Genomic DNA, 25,212 nt, shown 5'->3' with positions numbered 1-25,212 from the left:
TTGATTTCATGGAATCATAAATAGCATTTGTGCCATGCATGAAAATGGAAATTGCATTCTTAGGCAGGAGATGAAAATCGTCAAAGCAGCTCCAGCATCCATCCTACACAACAAATATGGAAATAGATAATACATTTAAATTTAAAAAGTTAAATTGCTATGTAAATTAGTATACAATAACAATATTTGCTGTATAACATTCATATATATGCACCATGTTGGTCCTGTGGGAAATAAACAGAATCAAAGATGGTAAAGAGGGACTACATATACATTTTTGGTTTTGAGGTTTATTTTAAAATGAAAAATTATTAAATTGCATATACTAGATATGGACAATTTTTTTATTTTAAAAGAGGTCTGGGATGCCCATTTTCATTCTCTTTACAAGTATTTATGTTACAACTTAAATAGATTATTAACTATATCAAGCTGTCAGTGTTAAACCTCAGCGCAGCGCCACTCCCTTGCTGCAGCCATCACTCTAAATTAGGAAGACCGTCTGATTACAATTAAAATATGCAGAATCACATAAAAAAGGTAATCAACTTAAAATTGGATTTTGTGTAAACATTTAAATATAAAACTCTATTAGGCTAGGTTTCCACTTGGGTTTTTGTCCTGCGTTTTTTTTCTTGATGAAAAACGCCAAGAACACTGCCACTGCATTTTCCTGCGTTTTGGCGTTTTTTTCTGGAGTTTTTTCTGGCGTTTTTGCCTTTCTGTGGAAATTGCTTTTTTTGACCTTAGGCAGTTTTTCCAGCCTTTACAAGTTAGAAGTTTCACCCAGCTAAAAGGGATTAGGATAAATGGCAAGTATCTGCCCCCTGATGTCATTTACTTGGTAGAGTTCTACTTAAACACCCCGGCGGACCCTTTTGTCACTTTTCTGTGGTTTGTAAGGCATGCTTTATTCCGAATGTCTGCTCCTCTAGGAAGATTGGCCCCAAATGATGGTGCAAATTGTTTGCTGTTGCTTTTGGCACGCAGGATCCAGTTGATGCGTTGCGTATGTTTGTTTGTAATGGCATGTTTGTTCCAAATGGTGTAGAATTCAATATGAACTTTGTTTTGTGTGAAACTGTTTGTTTCCAGCCTATTTCTCGTAGGACACACAGATACTGGGTCCATCCTCTGCATTGTAACTGTGGAAAAAACGCCATAAAAAACGCCAAGGCAATAAACCCACATGGCTTTTTCATGGCGTTTTTTCTCTCCCATAGACTTCTATTGGAGAAAAACGCCAAGATTTCCTTGCAAAAAACGCCAGAGTGCCAACATGCTGCGATTTTGAAAAACTGCCACAGAGCCCAAAAAAGCAGAAAAACGCCAAAGAGGACTGAAAAAACGCCGAACAGAAAAACGCCAAGTGGATATGGCATTCTGCGATTTCCTATTGAAGAACAGCTAACATCTGGCTGCAACGTTTTTTCACTAAAAAAACGCCAGGTGGCGCTATTGGCGTTTTTATGGGCGTTTTTAGCAAAAAAAAAACAAGTGGAAACCTAGCCTTAGACTGGTTCAAAATCATTCACTTTATTATCGCTGCTGAGATCAAAGGGGTGCTTCTCTGTCATCGTAGCATAATTAAATGTATTAAAACTGCCTAAGGCTAGGTTTCCACTTGGGTTTTTGTCCTGCGTTTTTTTTCTTGATGAAAAACGCCAAGAAAACTGCCACTGCATTTTCCTGCGTTTTGGCGTTTTTTTCTGGAGTTTTTTCTGGCGTTTTAGCCTTTCTGTGGAAATTGCTTTTATTGACCTTAGGCAGTTTTTCCAGCCTTTACAAGTTAGAAGTTTCACCCAGCTAAAAGGGATTAGGATAAATGGCAAGTATCTGCCCCCTGATGTCATTTACTTGGTAGAGTTCTACTTAAACGCCCCGGCGGACCCTTTTGTCACTTTTCTGTGGTTTGTAAGGCATGCTTTATTCCGAATGTCTGCTCCTCTAGGAAGATTGGCCCCAAATGATGGTGCAAATTGTTTGCTGTTGCTTTTGGCACGCAGGATCCAGTTGATGCGTCGCGTATGTTTGTTTGTAATGGCATGTTTGTTCCAAATGGTGTAGAATTCAATATGAAATTTGTTTTGTGTGAAACTGTTTGTTTCCAGCCTATTTCTCGTAGGACACAGATACCGGGTCCATCCTCTGCATTGTAACTGTGGAAAAAACGCCATAAAAAACGCCAAGGCAATAAACCCACATGGCTTTTTCATGGCGTTTTTTCTCTCCCATAGACTTCTATTGGAGAAAAACGCCAAGATTTCCTTGCAAAAAACGCCAGAGTGTCAACATGCTGCGATTTTGAAAAACTGCCACAGAGCCCAAAAAAGCAGAAAAACGCCAAAGAGGACTGAAAAAACGCCAAACAAAAAAAGCCAAGTGGATATGGCATTCTGCGATTTCCTATTGAAGAACAGCTAACATCTGGCTGCTGCGTTTTTTCACTAAAAAAACGCCAGGTGGCGCTATTGGAGTTTTTATGGGCGTTTTTAGCTAAAAAAAAACAAGTGGAAACCTAGCCTAAAGCTTGTGTTTTTTGTTTTGTGTGTTGTATAACATTCTAATCTCATGGAAGCTTAGATCAGTGTCTCGGAGCGCCATGGTCAACATTATCTATTGTTTTCTTTTTTCTTCCCGTCACTACAAAGGCTGCCTGAAGCAATCATCAGCAATCAGTAAATAAACAATAGAGTAGAGATAGCTCAATGGTGAGAAATATTCATGCAGAACTTGAGAGAAAGAAATTTGATATATATATATATATATATATATATATATATATATTGCTGTTTTTTATTATCTTATTTGGGAAAAGTGACACAACAGCGTTAGACCATCTTCTAGATACTCACAAGAGCGGTTCCATTTAGCACCCTTCTAATAGCACATACATCTGATGTTTGGGAACACGTGAACAGAAAAAGGAATTTTCCCAACAAATAAGACAAGCCCTGCAGTTACATAAAAGAAAAATAATGTGTCATCAAGGAGAGACTCTAGAACATTCACAAAGTACAGTTTAATTATACCACAGAAAGGGCAAACTCTGATAAATCAGCTGTTGTTAGACTGCAGCTCCGATTCTAAAGGGATCTGAAGTACAATAACAAAAACTCAACTACCATAGGCTGTCTACGTCTTCTTTCAGCCAATAGCAATGAGCCAAGGAAGTGTCTATATATTGAACCTTCCACCTCTTTATTTATTATGTATCAGTTGATAACGTATATTTATCTGTTATAGTGGTTCCTTTATTTTTTGTGGCTTGGTCACCTGTAAAAGATTGTGGACCCAAGCACACATTTTGTATACCATGATACTATATATAGCATTAAGCATTGGTTTAAACACAATTAGAACATTTTCATATGAACTCAGAAATGGTTGCTTTACGTACCTTTACAGTTTCTGTTTTTCCAACCCCTTGATCTCCTTGTAGGACCACACCACTAAACTGCTGCAGCATCTTTAAAGAAAACAATTATTAATAATAAAATGTCCCCACAATAATACACTCGATATGTAAAAGGACAAGGTCACATCTGCATCCAGAACTTCACAGGTCCATTAGTTAGATGGTTCTGAAAAAACCTTTGTTTGACATAGACGCTATCCTTCATTGGACCAATAAGTCTACGTCCATTTCCCTCATTACTAATGCTTGGACATCTTATTTGGTACATACTGAGTTTTTATGTTAACTTCCCGGAATGCCAGGATCTGTAGTTGCCTTTGGCACCACTACCATGATCTAATGAATTCCATGTTCAGAAGTTATCTGAATTTGCCTGAACCATCAACTATCAGCAAATTATAAACAGAGGAGAGATGAGGAACTGTCAAGCGAATCCTGAGAACAGGATGTTAAGATAGCGGGTTCCTTCAACACATACACATTGCATGCTTTCATCTCTAAACACAATTACAAAAGTTCACAGTTCTGCTTAAGAAAATAATCACATTGCATGATTGAAGGAGCTCCACAGGAACATCTGTGATGCTAAGTATTAATTGTTTCCTTAATACAACTAACTGACCATGACTACCCTTTCACTATGGGTTATGGCAAACATATACTGCAGAGCTGTTATAATCTGTGATATTCTGCAGGATAAATTTTAAAATGTCCCCGGGGGAGGTCAGGTTATTATATGCTTCAAGGGACAATACATGATATTTTATTCACAGTTGACATAGAAATCAAGCCACCATCCATGTATTTTGTACAAAATGAAAACTTGTGAAAGATTGATCACAAGGGCAACACAGACTGGACAATATGCAAATACATTTTTGTGCTTGTGGAATGAAACATACTTTGACTTCCTTTGACTTAACTTTACTAGTGCCAACAGATAACAATAGGTGCCATTTAGCAATGTCCTCGCAGCAGTGCACTTGCTGCATGACTCAACTTGGGGCAGTTTTCCATCTTATTCATTTATATGCCATTGTCAGACAAATTTTGAAAAGAACAAAGACAGGAATCGACAATGATCTAATATAACAACAATACATAAGCTTGGTAAGCATGGCTTAATTAGTGATGGCCAATGAAACCAACATAAATGACACTACTAGTTTTGCTATTTCAATATATTTAACAGTAACAATTCTTATTTTAAAAAAATCCTTTATGAGGTTAACTCTATTAACCTACATATATATACATAATTACCTGTGACATTTTAAGGAAGCATTTTTCAGATATGGGATTCATGATGAAAGGATGCTGTGCTCCATAGAACTCACACCCGTAAACATAATGACCGTCAAGTATGTTTATCTCATGTCCGAGCATGCCATCTGTTAAAAAAGTAAATCTGTCTATTATTATTTTATTTCCACAGCTGCTTGCTTAGGGGTGATCTAGAAAAATGTAGAGGTATGTAGAATAGTTTGCAGCCTTCCCACAGTTTCATAGTTTCATTCAAGCATCTTACGCCTTACCCTATTGTTACAAATGTTATAATGGGATCGTGATGCAACAGCTCAATGACCAAGCATTATGTGAACTTAGTTATTGATCTCTGCCATAACTATAATTGGGGAATCTTCGAGTTTGGCCCAGATTCTCTGGGTAAAGCCCTGTTTCCCCAGGTCTCTGGGTCAGTTTCTTCTTTCTCTGGACAGGGCAGTGGTGCCATGTCCATACTCTGCCCATGTTTCATCAACTGTGGCTAGCCCCAGCAATTAACAAAGTCTTTCCCCCAGAAGAGGCATCATTACATAAGTTATGGTGGGTAAAGGTGATGGAAAACCCTTCCACTAAAATGTAGGGGTAGTAGAAGTATTATTAAACACTCATCTACAGACACCAGACAAGCCAGAAGGCTTGTTGGTCCCTCAGAAATCTCATGGTGCTGCCACAACCACAAGGGATTCTGGGTAGGCACATGCAAATAAAGTCAACAATTATCACCTTTTGCCTCCAGCTAACTACCCTTTGAAGTTCCCAGGCATGACCATAATTCAATGCAGTGTTGTCTACTTTGCAATAATGAGACGCCATATTTGCAGGTAAAGCAATGCTACACAATATTTAGCACGACACTAAATGTTTATATACTACTTAATTCTGTAAGTAATACTCAATTAAAATAGTTCAGAATCTATGGGAATCTAAATCTTATATGTTTTAAAGATGACCTTAAAATATAATTTGCATTCACTGGATGAATTAAATCAAAGCAAGTTCACTTTTGAATGACTGTATTTCTATATATTTTTTTTATACGTTTCCTGAATGGCGGCTTCCAGTATCTTCTGTGATGTCACCAACCCACAAGTACTTAGAGTTTTCCTGCAGTCACTAAATATGTATTACTCACCATTTTCCCTCATATAAAATCGTATGGCCCTCTTCCATTCAAAATCAGAGATCTCAATATTTTTTTGGGACATGACGGTATCCATAACATCACGAAGGTATAGGATTTGCTGTTTTCAGAGAAAGACATTTTATAGAAATATAAGTTGCCTATCCATAAAAGTGACACTATTTTCTTCCATCCTAAAATAAAGTTATTATACGTTTAATTGCTCTTTCTTGCTGACTCTCAGTACACCTTGGACTTAATTCAATGGCCTGTCTATAATCTAAACTTTTTGTAAATCTAAAAACATAGTAACAAGTAAGCAGTGCTCAAATACAAGAAATGAACGCTAACGCACAAATACACGTACGCATTTAAAGAATGTATCCCATAATTACAGCCCAAAGTAAAAAAAGCATTATTTAATATGTGCTCAGTTAATGGGTGAAATGAACATGAAATATTATGATTAAACTATTAAATGAGTAACTGTACCATTATCATATTTTCCAGTTTCAGTCTTTGACACTCGGAGACAGGCTCCTCTGTGTTCTTCCAGTGCCCTTTGGATACGACCGAGGACAGTTTAGTGACAAACCCTGAATATTTTTTGAGGGCACGAAACTGAGCCTTGCGGTCCTGTTTCATCTCACAAATAGATGTTTCACAGTCCTTTGTCCACAGGTAAAGCAAACCAAGGACACAGACCTGAGTTGGGTACTGTAGGGAAAAACAAGCATTTTGTGTTAAATACAAATATTGGTTAAAAATGGGTACCTTGTGGTTTATTATTGCCAATGACTTGTTTTACATTTTACAAAAGTCTTCATGTTTACAAAAGTCTTCATGAGACTTCTATTTTCCTCTATCAATTGCTGGGAACCACTAAGTTTTATTGTTGGGAAACTCACGTGAATTGCTGTGGTGTGTAACACATAAAATATTCTTTTCTTATTTTTTTTCTCTCGTTCTTTGCATTTGATTGTATATTGGGATAATCATTGTATTGTAATACGTATGATGATATGTGCTATGTACAATTATAAAATAAATATTTAAATTAAAAAATATATATTCAAGGTAGATGATTTTAAATGGGTAGGGAGCAAGTGACTACTTGATCGCATACATTAAATTAAAGCCTAGAGTAGCCGACTCTCCAAAATTAATTAAAGAATGGCATAGTCTCAACGAAGTAAAGCATAGTAATTAAATGCTTCATAATGTATAAAAGTGGAAACAAAACCATTTGTGTTCATAGTCTCTAGACTCGTATTTAATGTTATTAAGATTAAATATTTATTAGGCATACCTTTTGTGTCCATTCATAGACAGTCATTCCTTGATTAACTTCTTGAATCACTTCATAGATTCTAGTGTCGAGTGACTTACGTATAATTTCTTGAAGCTTACTGAGCCAAACACCTAGTCCAGGAGCAATGGCAACCTGCAGTCACAGGGGTTCTGTTAGTTTTTTTACTTAACTTTATTAATGTATACTTACTGTTTATGTTCGCAGTATGAAAATTGCAAAAAAAAAGCGCATGCTAATGAAACTAGATCAGACTACAAATAACATTTTCCAAATTTATTTTGTCGTTTAGCCTCTGTATCCCAGGTGAAAGAACGCACCTGTTCTTCTAACTGTAACATTTCCCCTGCATGCCCTCTGACAGCTACGGCATTCATTCGCTTTTTAGGCTCTTTGTGTGGAATGGGCTGATTTCTTTCATGAGAAACGCCTGCCTGAGAAAAAAAATCAAGGGCATGATCATAATTATTACAATAGCTCATCTCAGTTGCCAACTTTTTCCAACCATGAAGACAGACATTGTGTGTTGTGTCACACTTGGTCCATGTAATGCTCTAGTTCAACCCCTTTCTTTCATGCACAATGCCCAATTAACCAATTGCTTAAATAAACCGTGACCCCAGTAAACAGGACAAGATGCTTTAATAATAAAGAACCCAAACTACATATGTCAGACAACAAGCAAAATGTACACTTTACAGCTCTGTGTAAACAATTAAACAGAAAACTCACAAAAGGAGCTGTGAAAACATCAGGTCGTAATGTAAATGCTTCCCAAAGCTCTTGCTACTCTAGACAACCTGAGGATTTCCAAGTAAAGCAAACTAAAAATACACAAATACATTAAATCAGAGGAGCACAGGAGGTCCTGCAAACAGGACCAAATAAGGACCATGAGAAGAATCTTTTGCTCCAAAAACAGAAGTTAGTCTGTCTTGACTGTTGAAAGCATTGCCAAACAATAAGGCTCTAATTCTAGCAATACGTTTGAGACTACTACCCCTTTTTTGGCAAGACTTCTCTAGAATAATGGCTTGCTCACTTTTGGCAAATGTGAACAAAACAGTCTTGGTCATATATAAGTATCACGTAATAGAAAAGTAATTTTGGCATAATAAAACTACAACATTCTTCAAAATAAAAGAAAAGCAATCCATTAGTAAACATATATAGAACAATTTATAAATATACAGTTCCATAATTCATAACTAATTAAATGCATGATTTATGTGAAGAATAAAGTGTCTTCCTTCCTAGTCCCCCTGATATATATGCTCTTACTTACAGATTTAAGAGATCTTTGAAACACACTTTCACTGTCTGTTATGTGAGTGGTGCTCCTCTGTCCTACTGACAGCCATCCTTCATTACCGGATCGGACACTTAGGAAATCAAGGGTGGGAAGAGACGTTTCAGCAGGTTCTTCTTCAGACTCTGTACTCTCCTCCTCCTCTACAGTCTCCACATCAATAGACAAAACACCCCCGAAGAGTGACCTGTATTTAAAAATATCATCTGTACAACTTGCATGTGATGAAATCATAGCAAATGCATAAACTGACATAAACATCAAAATGCGTTATAGGATGCTAATATACATCTACAGAGGTGGTTAAAGATCACAAATGACCAGAAAGTTGAACTATGGTCATTTACAACTATATACTTCTGAATTCAGTCACCTAATGGCAAGTGTAGACGGAAAAGGTAGAACATTCCATTAACCAGAACCTCCCAGGACTGTGGATCAATTGGGGGTACATGAGATTTTGTTTATTTAGCGTCAAAATCATTATCCTCACAATTTTGACACTTGATTTATCTTGGTGTGATATTGAAGGTCGCTTTACTTGAGTGTTTTTGCAGCATTACATTACAAATATATAAGAGCGCCTAAACTCAAATAGACTATTATATTCAATGTTGTTTATTTAGGGCTTAAAAATATCTGATGTCCAAACATTTATTTTATCACATAAACAATACATTCCTAGCTAAATTGAATAAAGCCACCACCTCTGGAATACATCCTTACATTCTATCCTTATGTTCTATTCTATTACATTCTCTGGATTATATCGCTTCTCTTCCCCTCTCTAAATATACTTTAAATGTATTAAACCTATTATAATAAATTATTCAGGAGTAAAAGCATAACAAGGGGATAAATCATTGAAGCTCTGATGTCCATGTGATTGCATATGGCTACCATCCTGCTGGTGCCCCTACGTTCTATTGCATTAGACAATGAATTTAACAGCATCCATTAGCTAACAAGCTAGCACTTGAAGAAGATAATGTTGTCATATACCTGAAATAGTTCTGGAGATATTTGATATCACAAGGATGGCTGAGCACAGATAAAAGTGCTGAGTCGGACAAGAAATAGAAACGGGAAAAGGCCTGTCTCATCTTGCCAAGGTAAGAATTAAGTGAACTAAAACAGATTTCCATTTCCTGGTAGAAACGCCTCAGGAGGACCTCCTTCGGGACATCTCCAGTGCAGCAACACTAGAACATACAAAGGATAAAATGTTCATGTGATTATCCTTATATTTGGGATCATATTTTATCCCTAAACCATTTACAATCACTGATATACTTAAAGTATTAACACAAAGAAAATAGTTTTTTTGGTGGGAAGTTTGGAAAGTAGTCATATGTCACAGGATCCTATTGGATGAAGACTGGACCATTCTATTGTTTGGTATTTCACATTGCACCAAACCACTTTTTTTTATACATAACAGGGGTGGGCTGGCAAAGGGGCAATTGCCCCCAGGGTTGCTCTAAATTGGTTGAGTCCTACCCCAACACTTTTGAACAAGATTATTATTATTAGTATTATTTGTCAGCTGCTGAACTAAACTTAAAATTAAAAAAACTGTTATGAACACGTGCTGGGAATGGTTGTATGGCTTTTGTCCATGAGAGAAGCATCGTATGAGGTTTTGCTTATCTTTAAATTTATATTTACACAAATATTACAGAAATGCATTTCTTACATTTATAAAAATAATTTTTATATGATAGTTCCTGGGTTTTATAAAAGTAGTGACCCTTGACGAAACTTGTATAGATAATAGATAATTACCTGCAAAACATTCTTTGTTTTGTATGTAGAACGCATCATCAAAATCCAACTCCTGTTCACTTTTGCGAATAGCCTTGCCTCCCTAGGTAGTTCCTAATCATATTTAGAAAAAATAAGGTTTAAGGAACCGATTTATTGGTACTAAAAATAAATACTGTGAATACAAAACAAACCCTCTAAAATAGGTCTCACAACAATGAACACCGTAAGAAAGGCAATGTTTGTTAAATGCATGCGCCCTTGATTTTTCAAAGTAAAACATTTTGTTCAATGTTCATTTAAACAAGAAATGTATGGCAACTGATAAATTATAATTTGTAGAGCTGATGTCTCAAGTAGAATTCTATAAAACAATATTTTTTTGGGATGGAAAGTTCAAAACAAACAAGCTGGATATGGGGGATGCAGTAAAAAAAGGGTAGGAGATGAGTACATAAGGGAAGGGTCCACCACTTCCACTGTCCATGATGTGCAGTTCCGGTTGCTGTCAGTAAAGCAGAATGTATTAGCTAAGTAAGCATGTTATACTCAACATCATAAGTGTAGTACTTGGAATATCATAGCCTGAATTTCTCCTTAACATAAAATAAAATAAAAATTGCCAGGCGTTTAAATGATACTTTTAATGGACCAAGGATTTTCAGATTCCTTACATGGCAATACCCTGATCATCCCCCGTATGTGCATATTTAAGTTGAATTCCTATTTTACTCAAGTTTCATAACAAGAGCAATTGTGAGTAACACAAAAAAACTGTCAATAGGACTTTTTCAGAAAGCTCTATAATCATTTACCTTTATAATGGTGGGATTACTAAAGATGTCCTCCAAATTTTGCCACAGCTCCTGCACATCCATCCATAGCTCCAGCACCTCGCTCACACGCTTCAGTTTTTCTGCCCACGTTGTTGCTTCCTCTCTTAATGGGTCTATCTCTTTTGAAGTCAACATTTGTGCGAGAAGAATCTGAGCATCTTCTAACTCCTCAAGCAACTTTAGGGAATCCTCTTTTACCAGAAGCACCAACCCCTTGTTTCTGTAAGGGGTAAAGCTGAGGACCTGTGAAAAATTATAACGGACTGTTGTTAATCTATCTACAAGATACCACAGTATTGTACTGTATGAACATACCTACACACAGTACAGCCTTCATGACTATTTAGACTACAGACAATATCAGCCAAGTGCTGCAGTGGTGATTGTTGTACTCTAAAAGCACTTGATGGACCATCGGCATACTCAGGAACATTCTGTTACTTCTGGAAGATGGCAGGGGTGTGCTGTCAAGCTGGGGAAGAGGCTCGCGAGGCAAGATGACAAGACTGGCCCCAACAGATTAAAGTATGAACTGGACAAACTTGGTGTGGGGAGTGGGCAGAGACACTCCATTCACCCAGAGATCAAAGGCTATCCTGGCTCAGTGATCAGCTGTTATTACTGAAACCTCCAGGACAATCCCAGAGAGTTCCCAAGTTTAGTTGTAGGTTGACCACATTTTACTATTAAGCAGAGCTGCTAGTTTTGGAACACTCAGCATTAATTCTATTATGGCTTGGTATGTCCAGTCTGATATAAAGGACTGGCTGGGTAGAGAGACTATCTTTGCTGCTCCACGTCTGCATTAACGTACAGCTTACCTGCTCACTCCATTCTTCTTCAACTTTTCTCATTTTGATTTCAAAATCCATCTCCTTCTTTGCAGCTTTTGCTATGGATAGTAGTTGATCTTGAAATCTGTAATAAAGCAAGGCCACTGTATTAATACAGCCACAGTTTGGCAAACATTAGCATGCTATACATTAACAATTTGATATTCTGCATTAATCTATTTCATGTATCGAACAAAAGGCTTGATCCCCCACACTACCTCTGCTCTATCTCCATATCTTATGTTTCTCCTCACCTCATTCTGGATTGTAAATTTACAAGCAGGGCCCTCTTTACCTAATGTATTGGTTTGTCTTAGTCTGTGAATTCTATATGCATTGTAAAAGGAGCTCTGTAAATTGTGTTATATAATAATAATAAATTAATAATAAATTATGCACAGTACAAACATTGCTTCCAAAGGTAAAGAAAATCAACATTAAAGTGTTTGCAAGTGCGATCAGAGCTGCCAGTAGAATAAAGAAGGAAATTACATGTAAATAATCTTTCAATAGAACATCATCATGTAAAAGATCTATAGCCACGTGAACTTTTCCAACATACCTCAATAATCCAATGTCGAGTATGTGAGAGATTTTGAAGACATTTGCTTCTAGAGGGAAAGAGCTTCCTGTGACAGACATAACCTGAAGCCAGTGGCGATTCCGAATTTCCTTGAAAAAGAGCAATGTAAAATGAAACACGTAAGAAAACACAAAAATGCAGGCAAATTGATTTTTTTTAAAGTGCTCAAAACTTCAGTGGATGGGCTTGGATTACCTTATCCCTCTTCCAGATCCATGGGTAAGAATACAATTTCTTATTTAACAAATATAATAATCATAAAAGTAGTTCATATTGTTATTATGATTATTATATATATTATTTGTTAAATAAAAAAATATCTAGGGTCTTATTACTAACTTTACACAGTTCTAACGGCTACCATAAAAATATAATAATTTAGTACTAATGTAACATTAAGTACTTAAACCTGGCTGTTTAAGCAGAATGTAAATTACTGAGGGATCTACTGTGATGTTTACTATGCCACAAAATATATTATATGAATCGCTCATTACCATTGCTTCCATAAGCAAATTACCTTGGACTTCAATGCGTGCAGAAGTGGAAAGATGTCTACGTAAAACTTAACCTCGCGTGCCATTTCATTATATGCATCCCAATCCTTTAGTTTGTCGTTCCAGATCAGGCATTCGGACCAATACTGTTCAACCTTCACATGGAACACAAATGGTAAAAAACATGCAACACAAAAATGCTAAATGTAGAATACATTTGGGGTCATTTAGAAATGTCCTTGTTTTTCATGAAAACAGCTAGCTTTGCTAACATAATTACAAAACGGTTTTCTAATGATCAATTAGCTTTTCCAATGTAAACTTGGATTAGTGAACACAATGTGCCATTGGAACACAGGAGTGGTGGTTGCTGATAAAGGGCAGATATTCCATTAAAAATCAGTTGTTTCTAACTACAAGAGTCACCTACAATATTAACAACATCTGCACTACATTTCTCATCCATTTCATGTTATTTCAATGGACAAATATTTGCTTTTCATTCAAAAACAAGGAAATTGTGACCCCAGACTTTTCAACAGTAGTATATATATATATTATATATATATATTAAAAAAACATCCAAAACCTCTGCACCTTTTAATATCATGCGCATTTGTTCAGCAGCCTGGGTGCAGTGGGGTCAACAGCTATCACTCAAAAATAGCCACACACTCACAGGACTTGGCAAATAAATAAATAGATTATTCACCGAACCATGAAGAAGAAGCCTATTAAGTCTAGAACCTCAGAGGCTCATCCATATGAAGACCTTACATGCATTTACCTGTCTCCCTGTTCCCCAGATCTTGCATGAACGCAACACTGCCTTACTGAAGAATTCAATATCATGCGCAGACAGACAGATATATATATATATATATATATACACACAGTCTATGGATAGTTACCAGCACTCTAGGTCTTTTTCCGATAAATACAAATTCCTCTTTTGCAGGTCAACGTTTCAGTCTTTATTTGACTTTCATCAGGACACCATTATATATACAGTATATATATATATATTGACCCATTGCCCTACCTTAATCTGAACCTATCAGGTGATGATCACTGTTAATACTGTACAGTTAACAAACCTCCTTATTGCTTAGTGTCAGGTCTACTTCCGCCCAAAGGGTGTTTTGAAATTTCTGATCAAAATCAATGAATTTCTGGAAGAGGACATAAAGGGTTCCCAGCAGCTGCAGATCCTGAAAAGAAACACGTGGGTGTAGAGAAAGCTAGTTAGCATGAGCACCATTATGTTTTAACAGGGACATAAACAGTTTAAAGCACAATCTCCCAAATGTTGCTTTTGTGTGTAAACAAAATGTTTTTTTGTTTTTTTAAGTTTATGTTCTTAATATACAACAGTTTCATAAATAACTATAAATAGATCACAAAGCCCTTTAAAGAGTATCCTATGCCACTAAACAAAGCAAAAGTGTTTTCTGGCCATTTAATATGTAACAATAAATGTAGAAGCATGAATAAAATATGGACTATTTCAGTTGCTTGTTGTTTTAATGTTTTATTTGCATAAAGCTGAAAAAAAATGTTCTATTTTCTTTGGAAAAGTAAGTCTAGATTTTTGCATATATTCTATTCATTTGCACAGATATTTGTGCAGTGTTTTTACACAATATTATGTATTACCGTATTTGCTCGATTATAAGACGACCCTGATTATAAGACGACCCCCCAAAATCTGATTATTAACTTTAAAAAGCCTGAATATAAGACGACCCCAAAGGAAAAAAGTTTTACCAGTAAATGTTAATTCATGTAAACTATTTTTTTAAATAAAAGCTATGATTGAGAAAAACATTTTTTTTGTTTTTATTTCCTTGTATTTTCCAACCTGTCCCCCAGTTACGCACATCTGCCCCCAGGCTTGCCACACCAATATGGCACTGTGGCCCATGATATGCCTTTTAACCCTCTATATGCCACTGTGCCCCATGGTATGCCTTTTGACCCCCTATGTGCCACTCTGCCTCCAGAAATGCCTTATACCCCTATATCCCATTCTGGCATTTAGGGGGTTAAAAGGCATATTATGGGGCAGAGTGGCATATAGGGAGATATAAGGCATTTCAGGAGGCAGAGTGCTCTATTAAATGCCCCCTTAACGCCACTCTCACGTAGACGTCAACCCACTGCCCCGGCAATACAGAAGGAAGCACCGGTAAGTGTGTGGGGGGGTGTTAAATGGGGGGGGGGAGACAGGAGGATCCAGGTCCCCTGCAGCGGTGCGGGGGATCTGGATCTTAGTCTCATAATCAGACCTCTATTTGAGGTCTGATTAGAAGACGACCCCGATTAGAAGACGAGGGGTATTTTTCAGAGCATTTGCTCTGAAAAAAACCTCGTCTTATAATCGAGCAAATATGGTATATGTAGTATCAATAAAAAAAAATATGTTTTCTGCTTTTAGGCAACAAAACCTATTGGTGGCCTCACCTTGAGTGACCCAAGCTAAGACTATTGAAAAAAATTGAGAAAAAAGTGGACAGGGCACATCATATATGATTAAAAGATTACTGCTGTGGATGTTTTTTGGGCAAAAAAGTAATATCAATGTTATGTCTAATGCTAGGTATAATTATAAAAGTGTTTTATTCAGGGCCTTGGCAGATAAATGTTATAAGTGCCACCTCCGGGTGACTCCAGCAGGCAGCTGCTCACTAAAGAATTAGTAAAATGTCGAGAATAAAAATACAAAATTATGTTCCCAGTTTTGCCATTTGCTATATGCCCAATGATGTTCATTTATTACTGTACCTTCCCTGTCCTGTCTAGTTCAGGAAATGGCTTTGGAACAATATTGAATAGTTTTTGCACCGCGTTCAGAGTCTCCCTCTTGGCATTATAAATCTCATATCTGCAAAAGATATTTGTGTTAAAATAAATAAAATTGATGTGAGTTTAGATATATGTAAAAATATAGTAACTCTGAGAGACAAACATTAAAAACCCGCATAAGCAACTAGTGCAATGAGCTGCATATTGTGAATAGGAGGTTGATATAAGAACTTGAAAATAAATTAAAAGGTTTATTTAATATATTAAGTGGGTCTAAATCGCAGATAGCACATTTGTAAAAAGAAACAGGCTTTCTATAACTATTTTATTAAGACGGCTGGTGCTTACTCTTGCAAAAACGTTAAAGGGAACTCCAACCATCACAACTTGTTATTAATTTAATTTGCTTATTATAACTACGTGTAGCACTTTCCAATAAATATATGTCACTTATCTAAATCTTTAGGTTTATTTATTTTTTAGAACTCCCAAAAGAGACATTAATTTGTAATGGAACCATATCAGTAGCTTAAGCAAATCCCAAGGGTTACATTTATTCATGTGACTGACGTTTGGGGATAAAAACCAGCTCTTGCTAAAATCTGTGATCCAAGAGTCACCTTGAGTATAGATCGCTCACCTGCATCCTAACAGGTACTGCCCCTAGAACTCAAAAACATCTATTGTTTCTTTCCTACAATGCCATTTTTCTGCGTTTCCATTCCCTGCAGATAATTGTTCTGCCTGAATCACTGCTTTTAAATCCTCGTGTTGTCTGCAAGACCCAGTGTATACCGAACAAGCTAGTGTAAATTCTATAAAATGTATCCCGCCTGCAACTAACATATTAAAACACCAAAAATGCATGATGGCATTAAAATAGGAAGCTATTGTTTCACCTAATCTTGTCCCGTTAAATGTGGACATATATACATACTTCTCCTTAAAGCTATGCAACCGTTCAACAGCTTCCTCCGGTTTCACGCCAGGCGCAGCAGGACCTTGAGTATCGAAATTGTTTCTAAACTGGATGACTTCTACAACAAAGCTCTGGAAGAAAATCACACGGATGAAACAATTTTATTAAAAAAAGTAAAATATTACTTATAAAACCATGTCCAAAAATGTTTTCCTAGAGTAAATATATATAGACAACAAGAATCCTGTAGCTTAAAACTTAGATTTGCTATACCCTATTCATGAAGACACATGTTTTATCTATTGGTTGCGGTACCACCTAAGACTAAGTCAGCCCAAACTCCTCTTCAGTTAAGCCATTGTGAACTATTATTTATTCCAATCACAAGTTTGCTGTTTTCTGTGAAAACCCTCATATTGCCACTCTAAAGAAAAAGATTGTTACATTTCTGGATGTAAGTGGGGTGCACAAAAGCAAACTGAACAAAATGCAATACCTACCATCCTTCATTGCTCTAAGCATGGGATGGGGTTGAGGGGGTAAAGATGGGCTCTATACTTCCCTGATTAGTTGTTGATTAGTTACCCCACCCCAAAGAACGTGGGGTGGGGAAAGAGGGAAGGTTAAACACCCAACTTGTTTAATCACGGGTCCAGAAAACCCCAGTTTCTTTTTTAATCCTTACTAGACTGACCACTCAACTTCTTTGTGAATAGACCTGAAAGTTGCCCATATTCTATCATGTATCAGTAAGGGTGTTTGTGTCAGTAGCCAATGTGTATATTTAAGAATCATATCATACACTCGCCTTAAAATGTAAAAAATAAAGGTGAGTATCAAAGTGTTTTTAAAAAGCTAAAAGTCTCACTTTTACTTGTTTGTCGAGTTCTTGCCTAAAGATGTCTGCCTTCTCCTTTAGCAACATTTCTTTAACCTGTGAAACAAAATAAGAACCATTATCTTAACAGAAAAATGACATATATAAGTACATATATACGTACAGTAACTACCCTTAAATTAAAAAGACAAACATTACAATATCGCACAAATTGCAAATAAAATATATGGCTTGTATTTCGAATAATTAAGCATTTGTCTCTATTCTCTCCCCTAGCTCTTTAACTTGCTGGAGAACTGTTTCCCAAAACCCATCTCCTGCTTACCCAAGTGCGTACGCATTGTACCCACCACCAGCCGGCTCCAGCACTGGATTGCGCAAGAGTTTAGGGCGCGTTGCCACCACTGACTGCCTGCTTCCAGCAGCCAGAAGTGCCATGGAAAAAGGACCACGGAGGGGGAGGGGAGCTGCACTGTTTAACATTCGTGATTTCTTTATCTTTTTTCCCTACACATTCATAATACATATTAAAGTACTTACAATTTAAGTAAGTAATTGTAAAATAATTGGCGAGGCAGTATAGGACACTATGTTCTTCTTTTAAAAATGCAATATTGAACAAAAATCATAATAACACCATAACACATGGCAGTTCCTTGTAAAAGTGTTTATAACCAAAATGACTAAACTGAAAGCATAAAGAAAAAAATATGATGTTTCACTTACAACATAAGTGAGATTCAACAACTCTGTCCATTTGTACCTCAGAGCCTCAACCTCGGTCACTTCCTCTCTGGGGATCCTCAACTGGAAAGACCTAAAAAGCAAAAAATATGTTTTAGAGCTAAATAAGGCATTTACATATACAGATCACACCAGCAAAACAATATCTAGATTTGCCCAACACTCTCTGCCAGGTCTCTGGGGGAGTCTCGCATATGGGGAGTGACATTTAGATATACCCACAACCTGCCCAGTTCCAGTCCCTAAAAGGCCCTAAGAGATGACTAGGTGAAATTCTCATGTATGCTGGTAGTGATTTAGGCAGGCCCAAGCCAAACATAAACCCAGATTACCCCCCAACTGTTACCCTAAATCCCACTTTATGGTTCTGTCACCTGGGAAAACCTTGATATTAATCAATGGAAAATAAAAACATGGTAGACAAGAGCCCATGTTTAGTAACTAGGAATCGGATCATTCCATTGACTGATGGTGATTACACTACGTTTCAAACTTTGCACCACAATCAGAACCTCTAATGAGACCAGAACCTTTTGCATTGGACAAATTCCATGGTTTCAACGTATTACTTATAATGCTCAGTATGGATTCATGACTGGGTCAGTACAGGAAGATCCTAAAAGTCTATTTTTCCTGGGTTAGTATGTGGCATCCTGAAACAAGAACGCTTACCTGAGTTGTTCATACATTATTTCTATTGGCCGGTACACATCATCAATTTTATTTTCCATGTCTTGTACTTCTTCTAGCAAAGTTACACAAGCATTTAACCGTTCCAGGCTCTGGACAGGCACTGTAAGCTGCTGCCGGATCGTCTCTCGATATTCCACTACACTTAGAAGACTTTGCTACAGGGATGTTAAGGAACAAAATAGACAATAATTATAACTTTAATGTATGAGCATCATGTACAAGATGTATACCTACTACTAAGGTTAGACTTCCACACGTGAAATCTTTAGTTCAACACTAAAGTATCCTTACAAAACTGTGGACGGACTGTTGGCGTTTCAAGCAGCCAATCAGTGGCACAAAAATCTCAGACCATAGTAAAGGTTTCCATTTATTTCCATTTTAAACTTTTTTTTAAAGAATCCATATTAAAATATTAAAGTACTTTCATATATACTTGTCTTTAGTGAGGTTGTAACCTACTTACCAGGGTACTGGGCTAAAAATGGCACTCTAAACTATGATACAGATGTATATGGAATATACACTGGTCTATTTGCAAGCTCTTTATACTTTTTTCCGGCTGCAGCTACTTTAGAATATTATGCATGTTTATCTAAGAGTCATTAGACTATGATAACTTGGGGCAGCACACGCCTGCCCCAAAATGCTACAACAATAATATACATTCTTTCTACTGGAAATACCTTAACTTGCTGGTGTAAAAATGTGAAATAATGAGACTTCCAACTTCCTGTAAATCCTTTTAGTGTTTCTTTTATAAGCGAGTAGTCAAGGCAAATGCAGCCTAATTGCAACACCTAATGGAGAAAACATGGATATTAGTCTCGTAACACAGGACAGCCAAATGTTATTAATAATATTTACGGTCCTTACAAGTATTTTGTTTTGTATTTTTTAGTTTGTATATAGTGTACACCATAATATTAAGACCACGTACCTCGGGGCAATCAATGATTTTTTGCTCAATGTCCAAAAAACGTTTAACTTCCTTTTGAATAAGAGAAAGTCCAGGATTGCTGTCTATAAATTCTTCACATTGTCTATGCATGTTGTCTGTCCACAAAAAGTCATAATAGCTCAAACTGGAAACTTGCTTTATAATGGTAGGCTTTATCGCTACAAGAGAAATATATAAAAAGAATGTTACAGGCATCACTAACATTTGCATTTTATGCATATTTCTCTAAAACATTGTGGCCCAAATGACAGAATTTCTATAAGCAGAAGAAAAGAGAAATAGTACATTCAGTGACGTGACCTCTTGAGTGATCAAGCCCCCCCCCCGGTGTCCCAGTGTCCCAGTGTCCCGGTGTCCTGTTACGAGGGAGATCTTTGCTCTCCCCAACTGGCCTGTTTACCCTATGAAGGCAAGCTTAGCACAGCCTCCACAAGGCATTGCCCTAGGTTGGGCCTAGGGTGACCCCTATGGCCGAAATCAAAAGTTTTAAGAATCTAGAGAGTGCGTATTTTAATTTGTAAACTGATTAATTTAAGGAAAAGTGACAGATCCGCTTAAACCAATAATATAAACCAACAGAAACATTTTTTTCCAGTTGTAAAACTGGGACTGTGTTCACAATTTCCACAGTCCTCATTAATAAGAAAAATAGAGGAGGGTCAAGCTTTTTACCTAAACAGCATTTTTGAGCATTCATTGATACACGTAATAATATGGGCATTAACTCTTAAGAGGCATGCATATCTTTGCAGTTATAATTTCCACCCTTTTTTCATTCATTCATTTTTCACCCCTTGAGAGATGTATGAAACAGACAGCATTTGCCCTACTCCTAAAATAGATTTACTAGAAAAAATGCAGTTACTTTTTGAGAAAAAAACCACAAAATAAAAGTAAGTATTCAAACAATGATGTCAGCAAGGACATATATGACTCACCACTTGTCACTTTGAAAATATTATTTACAATATGTCTTAGTAGGCCATTCTCAGTTATGGACGTATAGAATGATTGACCCTTTTTCTCTCCAGACCACCAGCTGAAAGAGTCACCGATACTGAAAACGGAAAGGACAGCTTGATCGAGAGCATCTTGTACTGTTTCTATTGGTGGGTCTATTGCGATATGTGGAATTTTAAACTTCAGCGTGAGCTTAAGCCTGTCAAAGAGAAGAAATGCATGTGCATGCACATGGTTCTATGTCATTTTACATACATGAAAATAGACAAACCCTAACATAACCTAATATATCATCTTTTTTTAATTTGCAAAATGAATTATAGGGGGGGGAAATGGCAGAACTCTTGAACGTAACCATAACTATGCAATTTCAGCAATACAGTCCTTATTAAGTCGGCCATTTATGTAAAATAAGTATTCTCCTTCTACATGTATTAAAATAATTGAACTGTTTTAGAAATCTGCTTTTTGCAGATTAAATTATATTCTCATATAACTATTAGGCCATGTTAACCAATATTACATTGTACTATCCTCATTGCTTCATGTTTAGAAAGTTTCTTCTATAAACATATTGCAAGAAAATTTCATTCTAAAACCTACCTTAATTGTTTTCTCTCCAAACCTTTCATAGAATGCACTTTAGCTAAATATGTCTGTCCCAGGAACCCAGAAGAATCTTTGTTAACTTGCTTCATTTCATTAAATGACATCATTAATTCACTCATCATTCTTTCCATGTCACATCCTGCAAGCTGTGCCAAGTAGATTAAAGAACGGCAGGTACAGGTATATACAGCCTGGTGCAGTTGATCGTTGAGCACTTCTGGAAAATAGGAACAAATACTATCTTAACACACTTAAATTGTGCACAACAAATAATGAATATTGGTTAAAAAAAAGACGTTAATGGTGAATCTGTTGCACATCTCTCCACCTAATGTATCGGTTTGTCTTAATCTGTCAATTCTCGTCTTATCATACCCCTTGAATATATTAACAAGTTAACAAAGAGCTGCTTAAATTATTGGCGCTATATAAATAAATGATAATAATAATAATAATCTGTTGCAATATTATGTGGAAACTTTGGAATCATTTAAAATCGTAATTCTGTATATATGAAAGTTTTTAAATCATCCTGGTATGTCTACAGAGTAGTATTTGGATGTATTTCATCATGGGAGAACGTGTGGATACATACGTATGTTTGCACATGTGCATTTTGTTTTTAGCGAGTGCAACATACCGAGCACTTGGTTAGTAATTTCCTCTGAGTATCCATTTCTAGGGATTTCTGAGGATGCTGTTACTGGTTGTGTTTTACGTGATGCTTTTGGCACCCAAGAATTAGATGTTAACTTAGCGTTCTTTGGAGTAGTGGAAGTCATGTTTTCTTGGGCAGCGTCCTGAAAAAAAAGCGCAATAATATTTGATATTTGTTAATAAGTTTATGTATGCTAGCAATAAAGAGTGCTACACACTAATATGACCCTTCACATATGTCTTGTCATAAATGGCAGATAGGCTGTAACCCAAAACACTCATGGGAGGTTACATGCGAAATACATACAGAGAAATTAAAAATGGTCACCATACCGTGGAACTTTGTAATGCTATAATGATTTCAGAAAACGCTCTTTGAATAATAGATGCCTTCTCTTCCAATGCAGCTCTCTTCTCTAGTACAGAACATTTCACCAACTGGACAAATTCCTTAGTGCTCTGGATTAAAAACACATGGTTATTTTAAACACCTATGAGGCCATCATCCTGATATGACATTAAAGTGTTGTATATCTCTGCAATCCAGCACATTTCTTCTCATCCATTCTAATTGCTATTTATTTTAGAGTGAGATAGAGAGAGAGAAAACTGAGGGAGAAACGAGGGAGACGAGAAAAGAAAAGAAAAAAAGGGAAGAAAACGAGAAAAAACAAAGACTGATGCAGAAAGAAAAAGTGCACATGAATAGTGCACATACAGTAGTATAATAATATTATCAGTGTTATTATATTAGTTATTATCATAACTACAGCTTTTATAGAACAACTTTCTGTGTTCTCTTTAAAATCTGTTTAGTTTTGATTTTCAGTGTTTATGCATTTACTACCATCTCATTCTAGCCATTAATTCAAGTCCATGTGTTGTCATTGGACAGGTTAGTTTGTCTCTGGTATATAGTGTTTATTCCCTGCAAATGTGCAGGGTGTTTATTACACCTTTCTATGGTGTGTTCAATTCCTTAATGTGTGTCGTGTGGATCTTAGATATTTCTTTTTTTATTGCCTGGAATGTGCATGTAATCATTTAAGTTGAGCTAACACTCTGCAGTCTGCATCCCATTTAATCACCTAGTACTAGTAATGCTGTTTGGAGATTAGATTAACACCAATTAAAATAAATCAAATGGAATTTGTATCAGTAAGCACTGTACCATTGGTGCCGCTCTGGTGAGCTCATCCACAGGAAAAATATTGCAATAACATATCTCTTCAAGGGTTTCTTCAATCACATGTGTCTTAATTTCTGTGACTTTATCAACAATGGCTTGTAATCTGTGCAAAAAAAAAAAAGAAATATGAGCATTGAAACATCACATTTAACCTCCTTATCTATCTGCACAGGGAAAACATTCTTGAGCAAAAGTTGAGCAATTTATCAGTTGCCTATAGCATTAGATAAATAATGCTACCCTGCTATGGATATTTCCAGCAAAGAACGTACAGAAAATACAAATATAATCTGTGACACTAATCAGGGCTCAGCTAGAGGCACCAAAAGCCATCTGTAGACCACAAGTGTTTTTTAGAGCCAGCAAGAGGAACCCATAAAAGTTACTATGTCAATGGTTTGGTGGGGCTTCATTCACCACCATGTGGCTCCTAAAGAACCTTTACCGGCCTGTTTTATAACATTTTTCATTTACATTTTTGGATATTCAGAGCTGCATACATCAAGTGGGCCAACTTGAGCTTTAAGATGCAGCTGTCATTGGTATGCTGAGATGGTGTGGTAATATACAGTATCAAGACAAAGTAACACAAAAACAATGATAACCCTTCATGTCTTTACTGAACACTGCCATTTAAACTTTCACATTGATGGTGAAAAAAGTAAGTAAATCCTTTGATTTAATAACCGATTGAACCTCCTTTGGCAGCAATAACCTCAAACCAGCACTCTCGTCCGGGACGGATTTTAGACCATTCTTCCTTACAGTACTGTTTAAGCTCAGCCATATTCCTAGGATGTCTGCTGTGAATGGTTGTATTGAGGTCATTCCACAGCATCTCTAATGGTTTTGAGCTCTGACTGAGCCACTCCAAAAGGCGGATTTTCTTCTGGAAATTATTCTGTAGTAGATTTACTTTGATGTTTAGGGTCATTGTCCTGCTGCCTTGTTCAGCTGGCAGACCCTGACACTATCCTGTATGATACCTTAATAAACTTGTGAATACATTGTCCCCTTGATGATTGCAAGCTTTCCAGGCCCCAAAGCAGCCTTAAATCATGATACTCCCTCCACCATACTTCACCATTATGAAGAGGTCTTAATGCCGGTATGCAGTGCCCTTTTCACACCATACATATTGCTTTGTGTTCTTCTCACGCAAATTTAACCTTAGTTTCATTAATCCACAAAACATTTTTCCAGTACCATTTTGGAGTGTCAATGTGTTGTTAAGCAAACTGCAGGAAAACAACGATGTTAAATTGGGGAGTGGCTGCTTCCTCCATGGTGTCCTGCCTTGGACTCTATGCTTGTTAGATGTTTTACATATGGTACACTCATGAACAGAGATGGTAACCAGTTGCAATTTTTCCTTCAAGCCTTTAGCTGTTACTTTAGGTTTTTTTTTACCTTATTGAGCATTCTGTATTGTGCGTTGGAGTCAACTTGGCTGGGCGCTAATTTCTAGGGAGAATGGCCATGATATTAAATCATCTCGATTCATAAACAATTTGTCTAACTGTGGACTGATGAATATGTAAACTATTTCAGATTACTTTGTAACCCTTTCCAGCTTTATGCAAATCAACAAATCTTGATTGTAGGTCTTCTGAGGCATGGTTCACATCAGCACATGCTTTTTGAGAATAAGTAGCTCTAAACCACACCAAACCCTTTCATTGATTGGACTCTATGTTGGTTGGAGTGATGGGGGTTTGAATATTTTTTCCAATCTACACTTTAATTTTTTGAATGATGCATTCAATATGGGCAAGAACGATACAATAATTTGTGTAATTAGTTAAAACAGATTGTGTTTGTTCATTAATGTAACTTAGAATAATGAACATATTATATTTTAAGACAATTTTATACATTAACGCT

General features: G+C 36.5%; 1 protein-coding gene across 1 annotated transcript in view; it reads right to left on the bottom strand.

Moving 5' to 3' along the window:
- Positions 1-25,212, bottom strand: part of LOC149302446 (uncharacterized) — an 80,527-nt gene that overhangs the window by 37,323 nt on the left and 17,992 nt on the right. The window contains 21 exon segments of the mRNA XM_089482539.1: positions 6,315-6,539; positions 7,132-7,266; positions 7,452-7,565; positions 8,417-8,627; positions 9,443-9,642; positions 10,226-10,318; positions 11,020-11,283; positions 11,862-11,958; positions 12,436-12,545; positions 12,977-13,108; positions 14,051-14,164; positions 15,738-15,837; positions 16,696-16,808; positions 17,546-17,611; positions 18,242-18,332; positions 18,932-19,107; positions 19,893-20,071; positions 20,852-21,072; positions 21,477-21,699; positions 22,123-22,282; positions 23,311-23,431. Coding sequence (XP_089338665.1) covers positions 6,315-6,539; positions 7,132-7,266; positions 7,452-7,565; positions 8,417-8,627; positions 9,443-9,642; positions 10,226-10,318; positions 11,020-11,283; positions 11,862-11,958; positions 12,436-12,545; positions 12,977-13,108; positions 14,051-14,164; positions 15,738-15,837; positions 16,696-16,808; positions 17,546-17,611; positions 18,242-18,332; positions 18,932-19,107; positions 19,893-20,071; positions 20,852-21,072; positions 21,477-21,699; positions 22,123-22,282; positions 23,311-23,431 — 3,145 coding nt within the window.

Source organism: Sceloporus occidentalis, unplaced genomic scaffold, assembly GCF_023333645.1.
Source record: "Sceloporus occidentalis isolate IW3139 unplaced genomic scaffold, rSceOcc1.0.p SCAF_19, whole genome shotgun sequence".
Classification (NCBI taxonomy): Eukaryota; Metazoa; Chordata; class Lepidosauria; order Squamata; family Phrynosomatidae; genus Sceloporus; species Sceloporus occidentalis.
The sequence above is the reverse complement of the archived record's forward strand: the minus strand, read 5'-3'. Positions and strand labels throughout refer to the sequence as shown.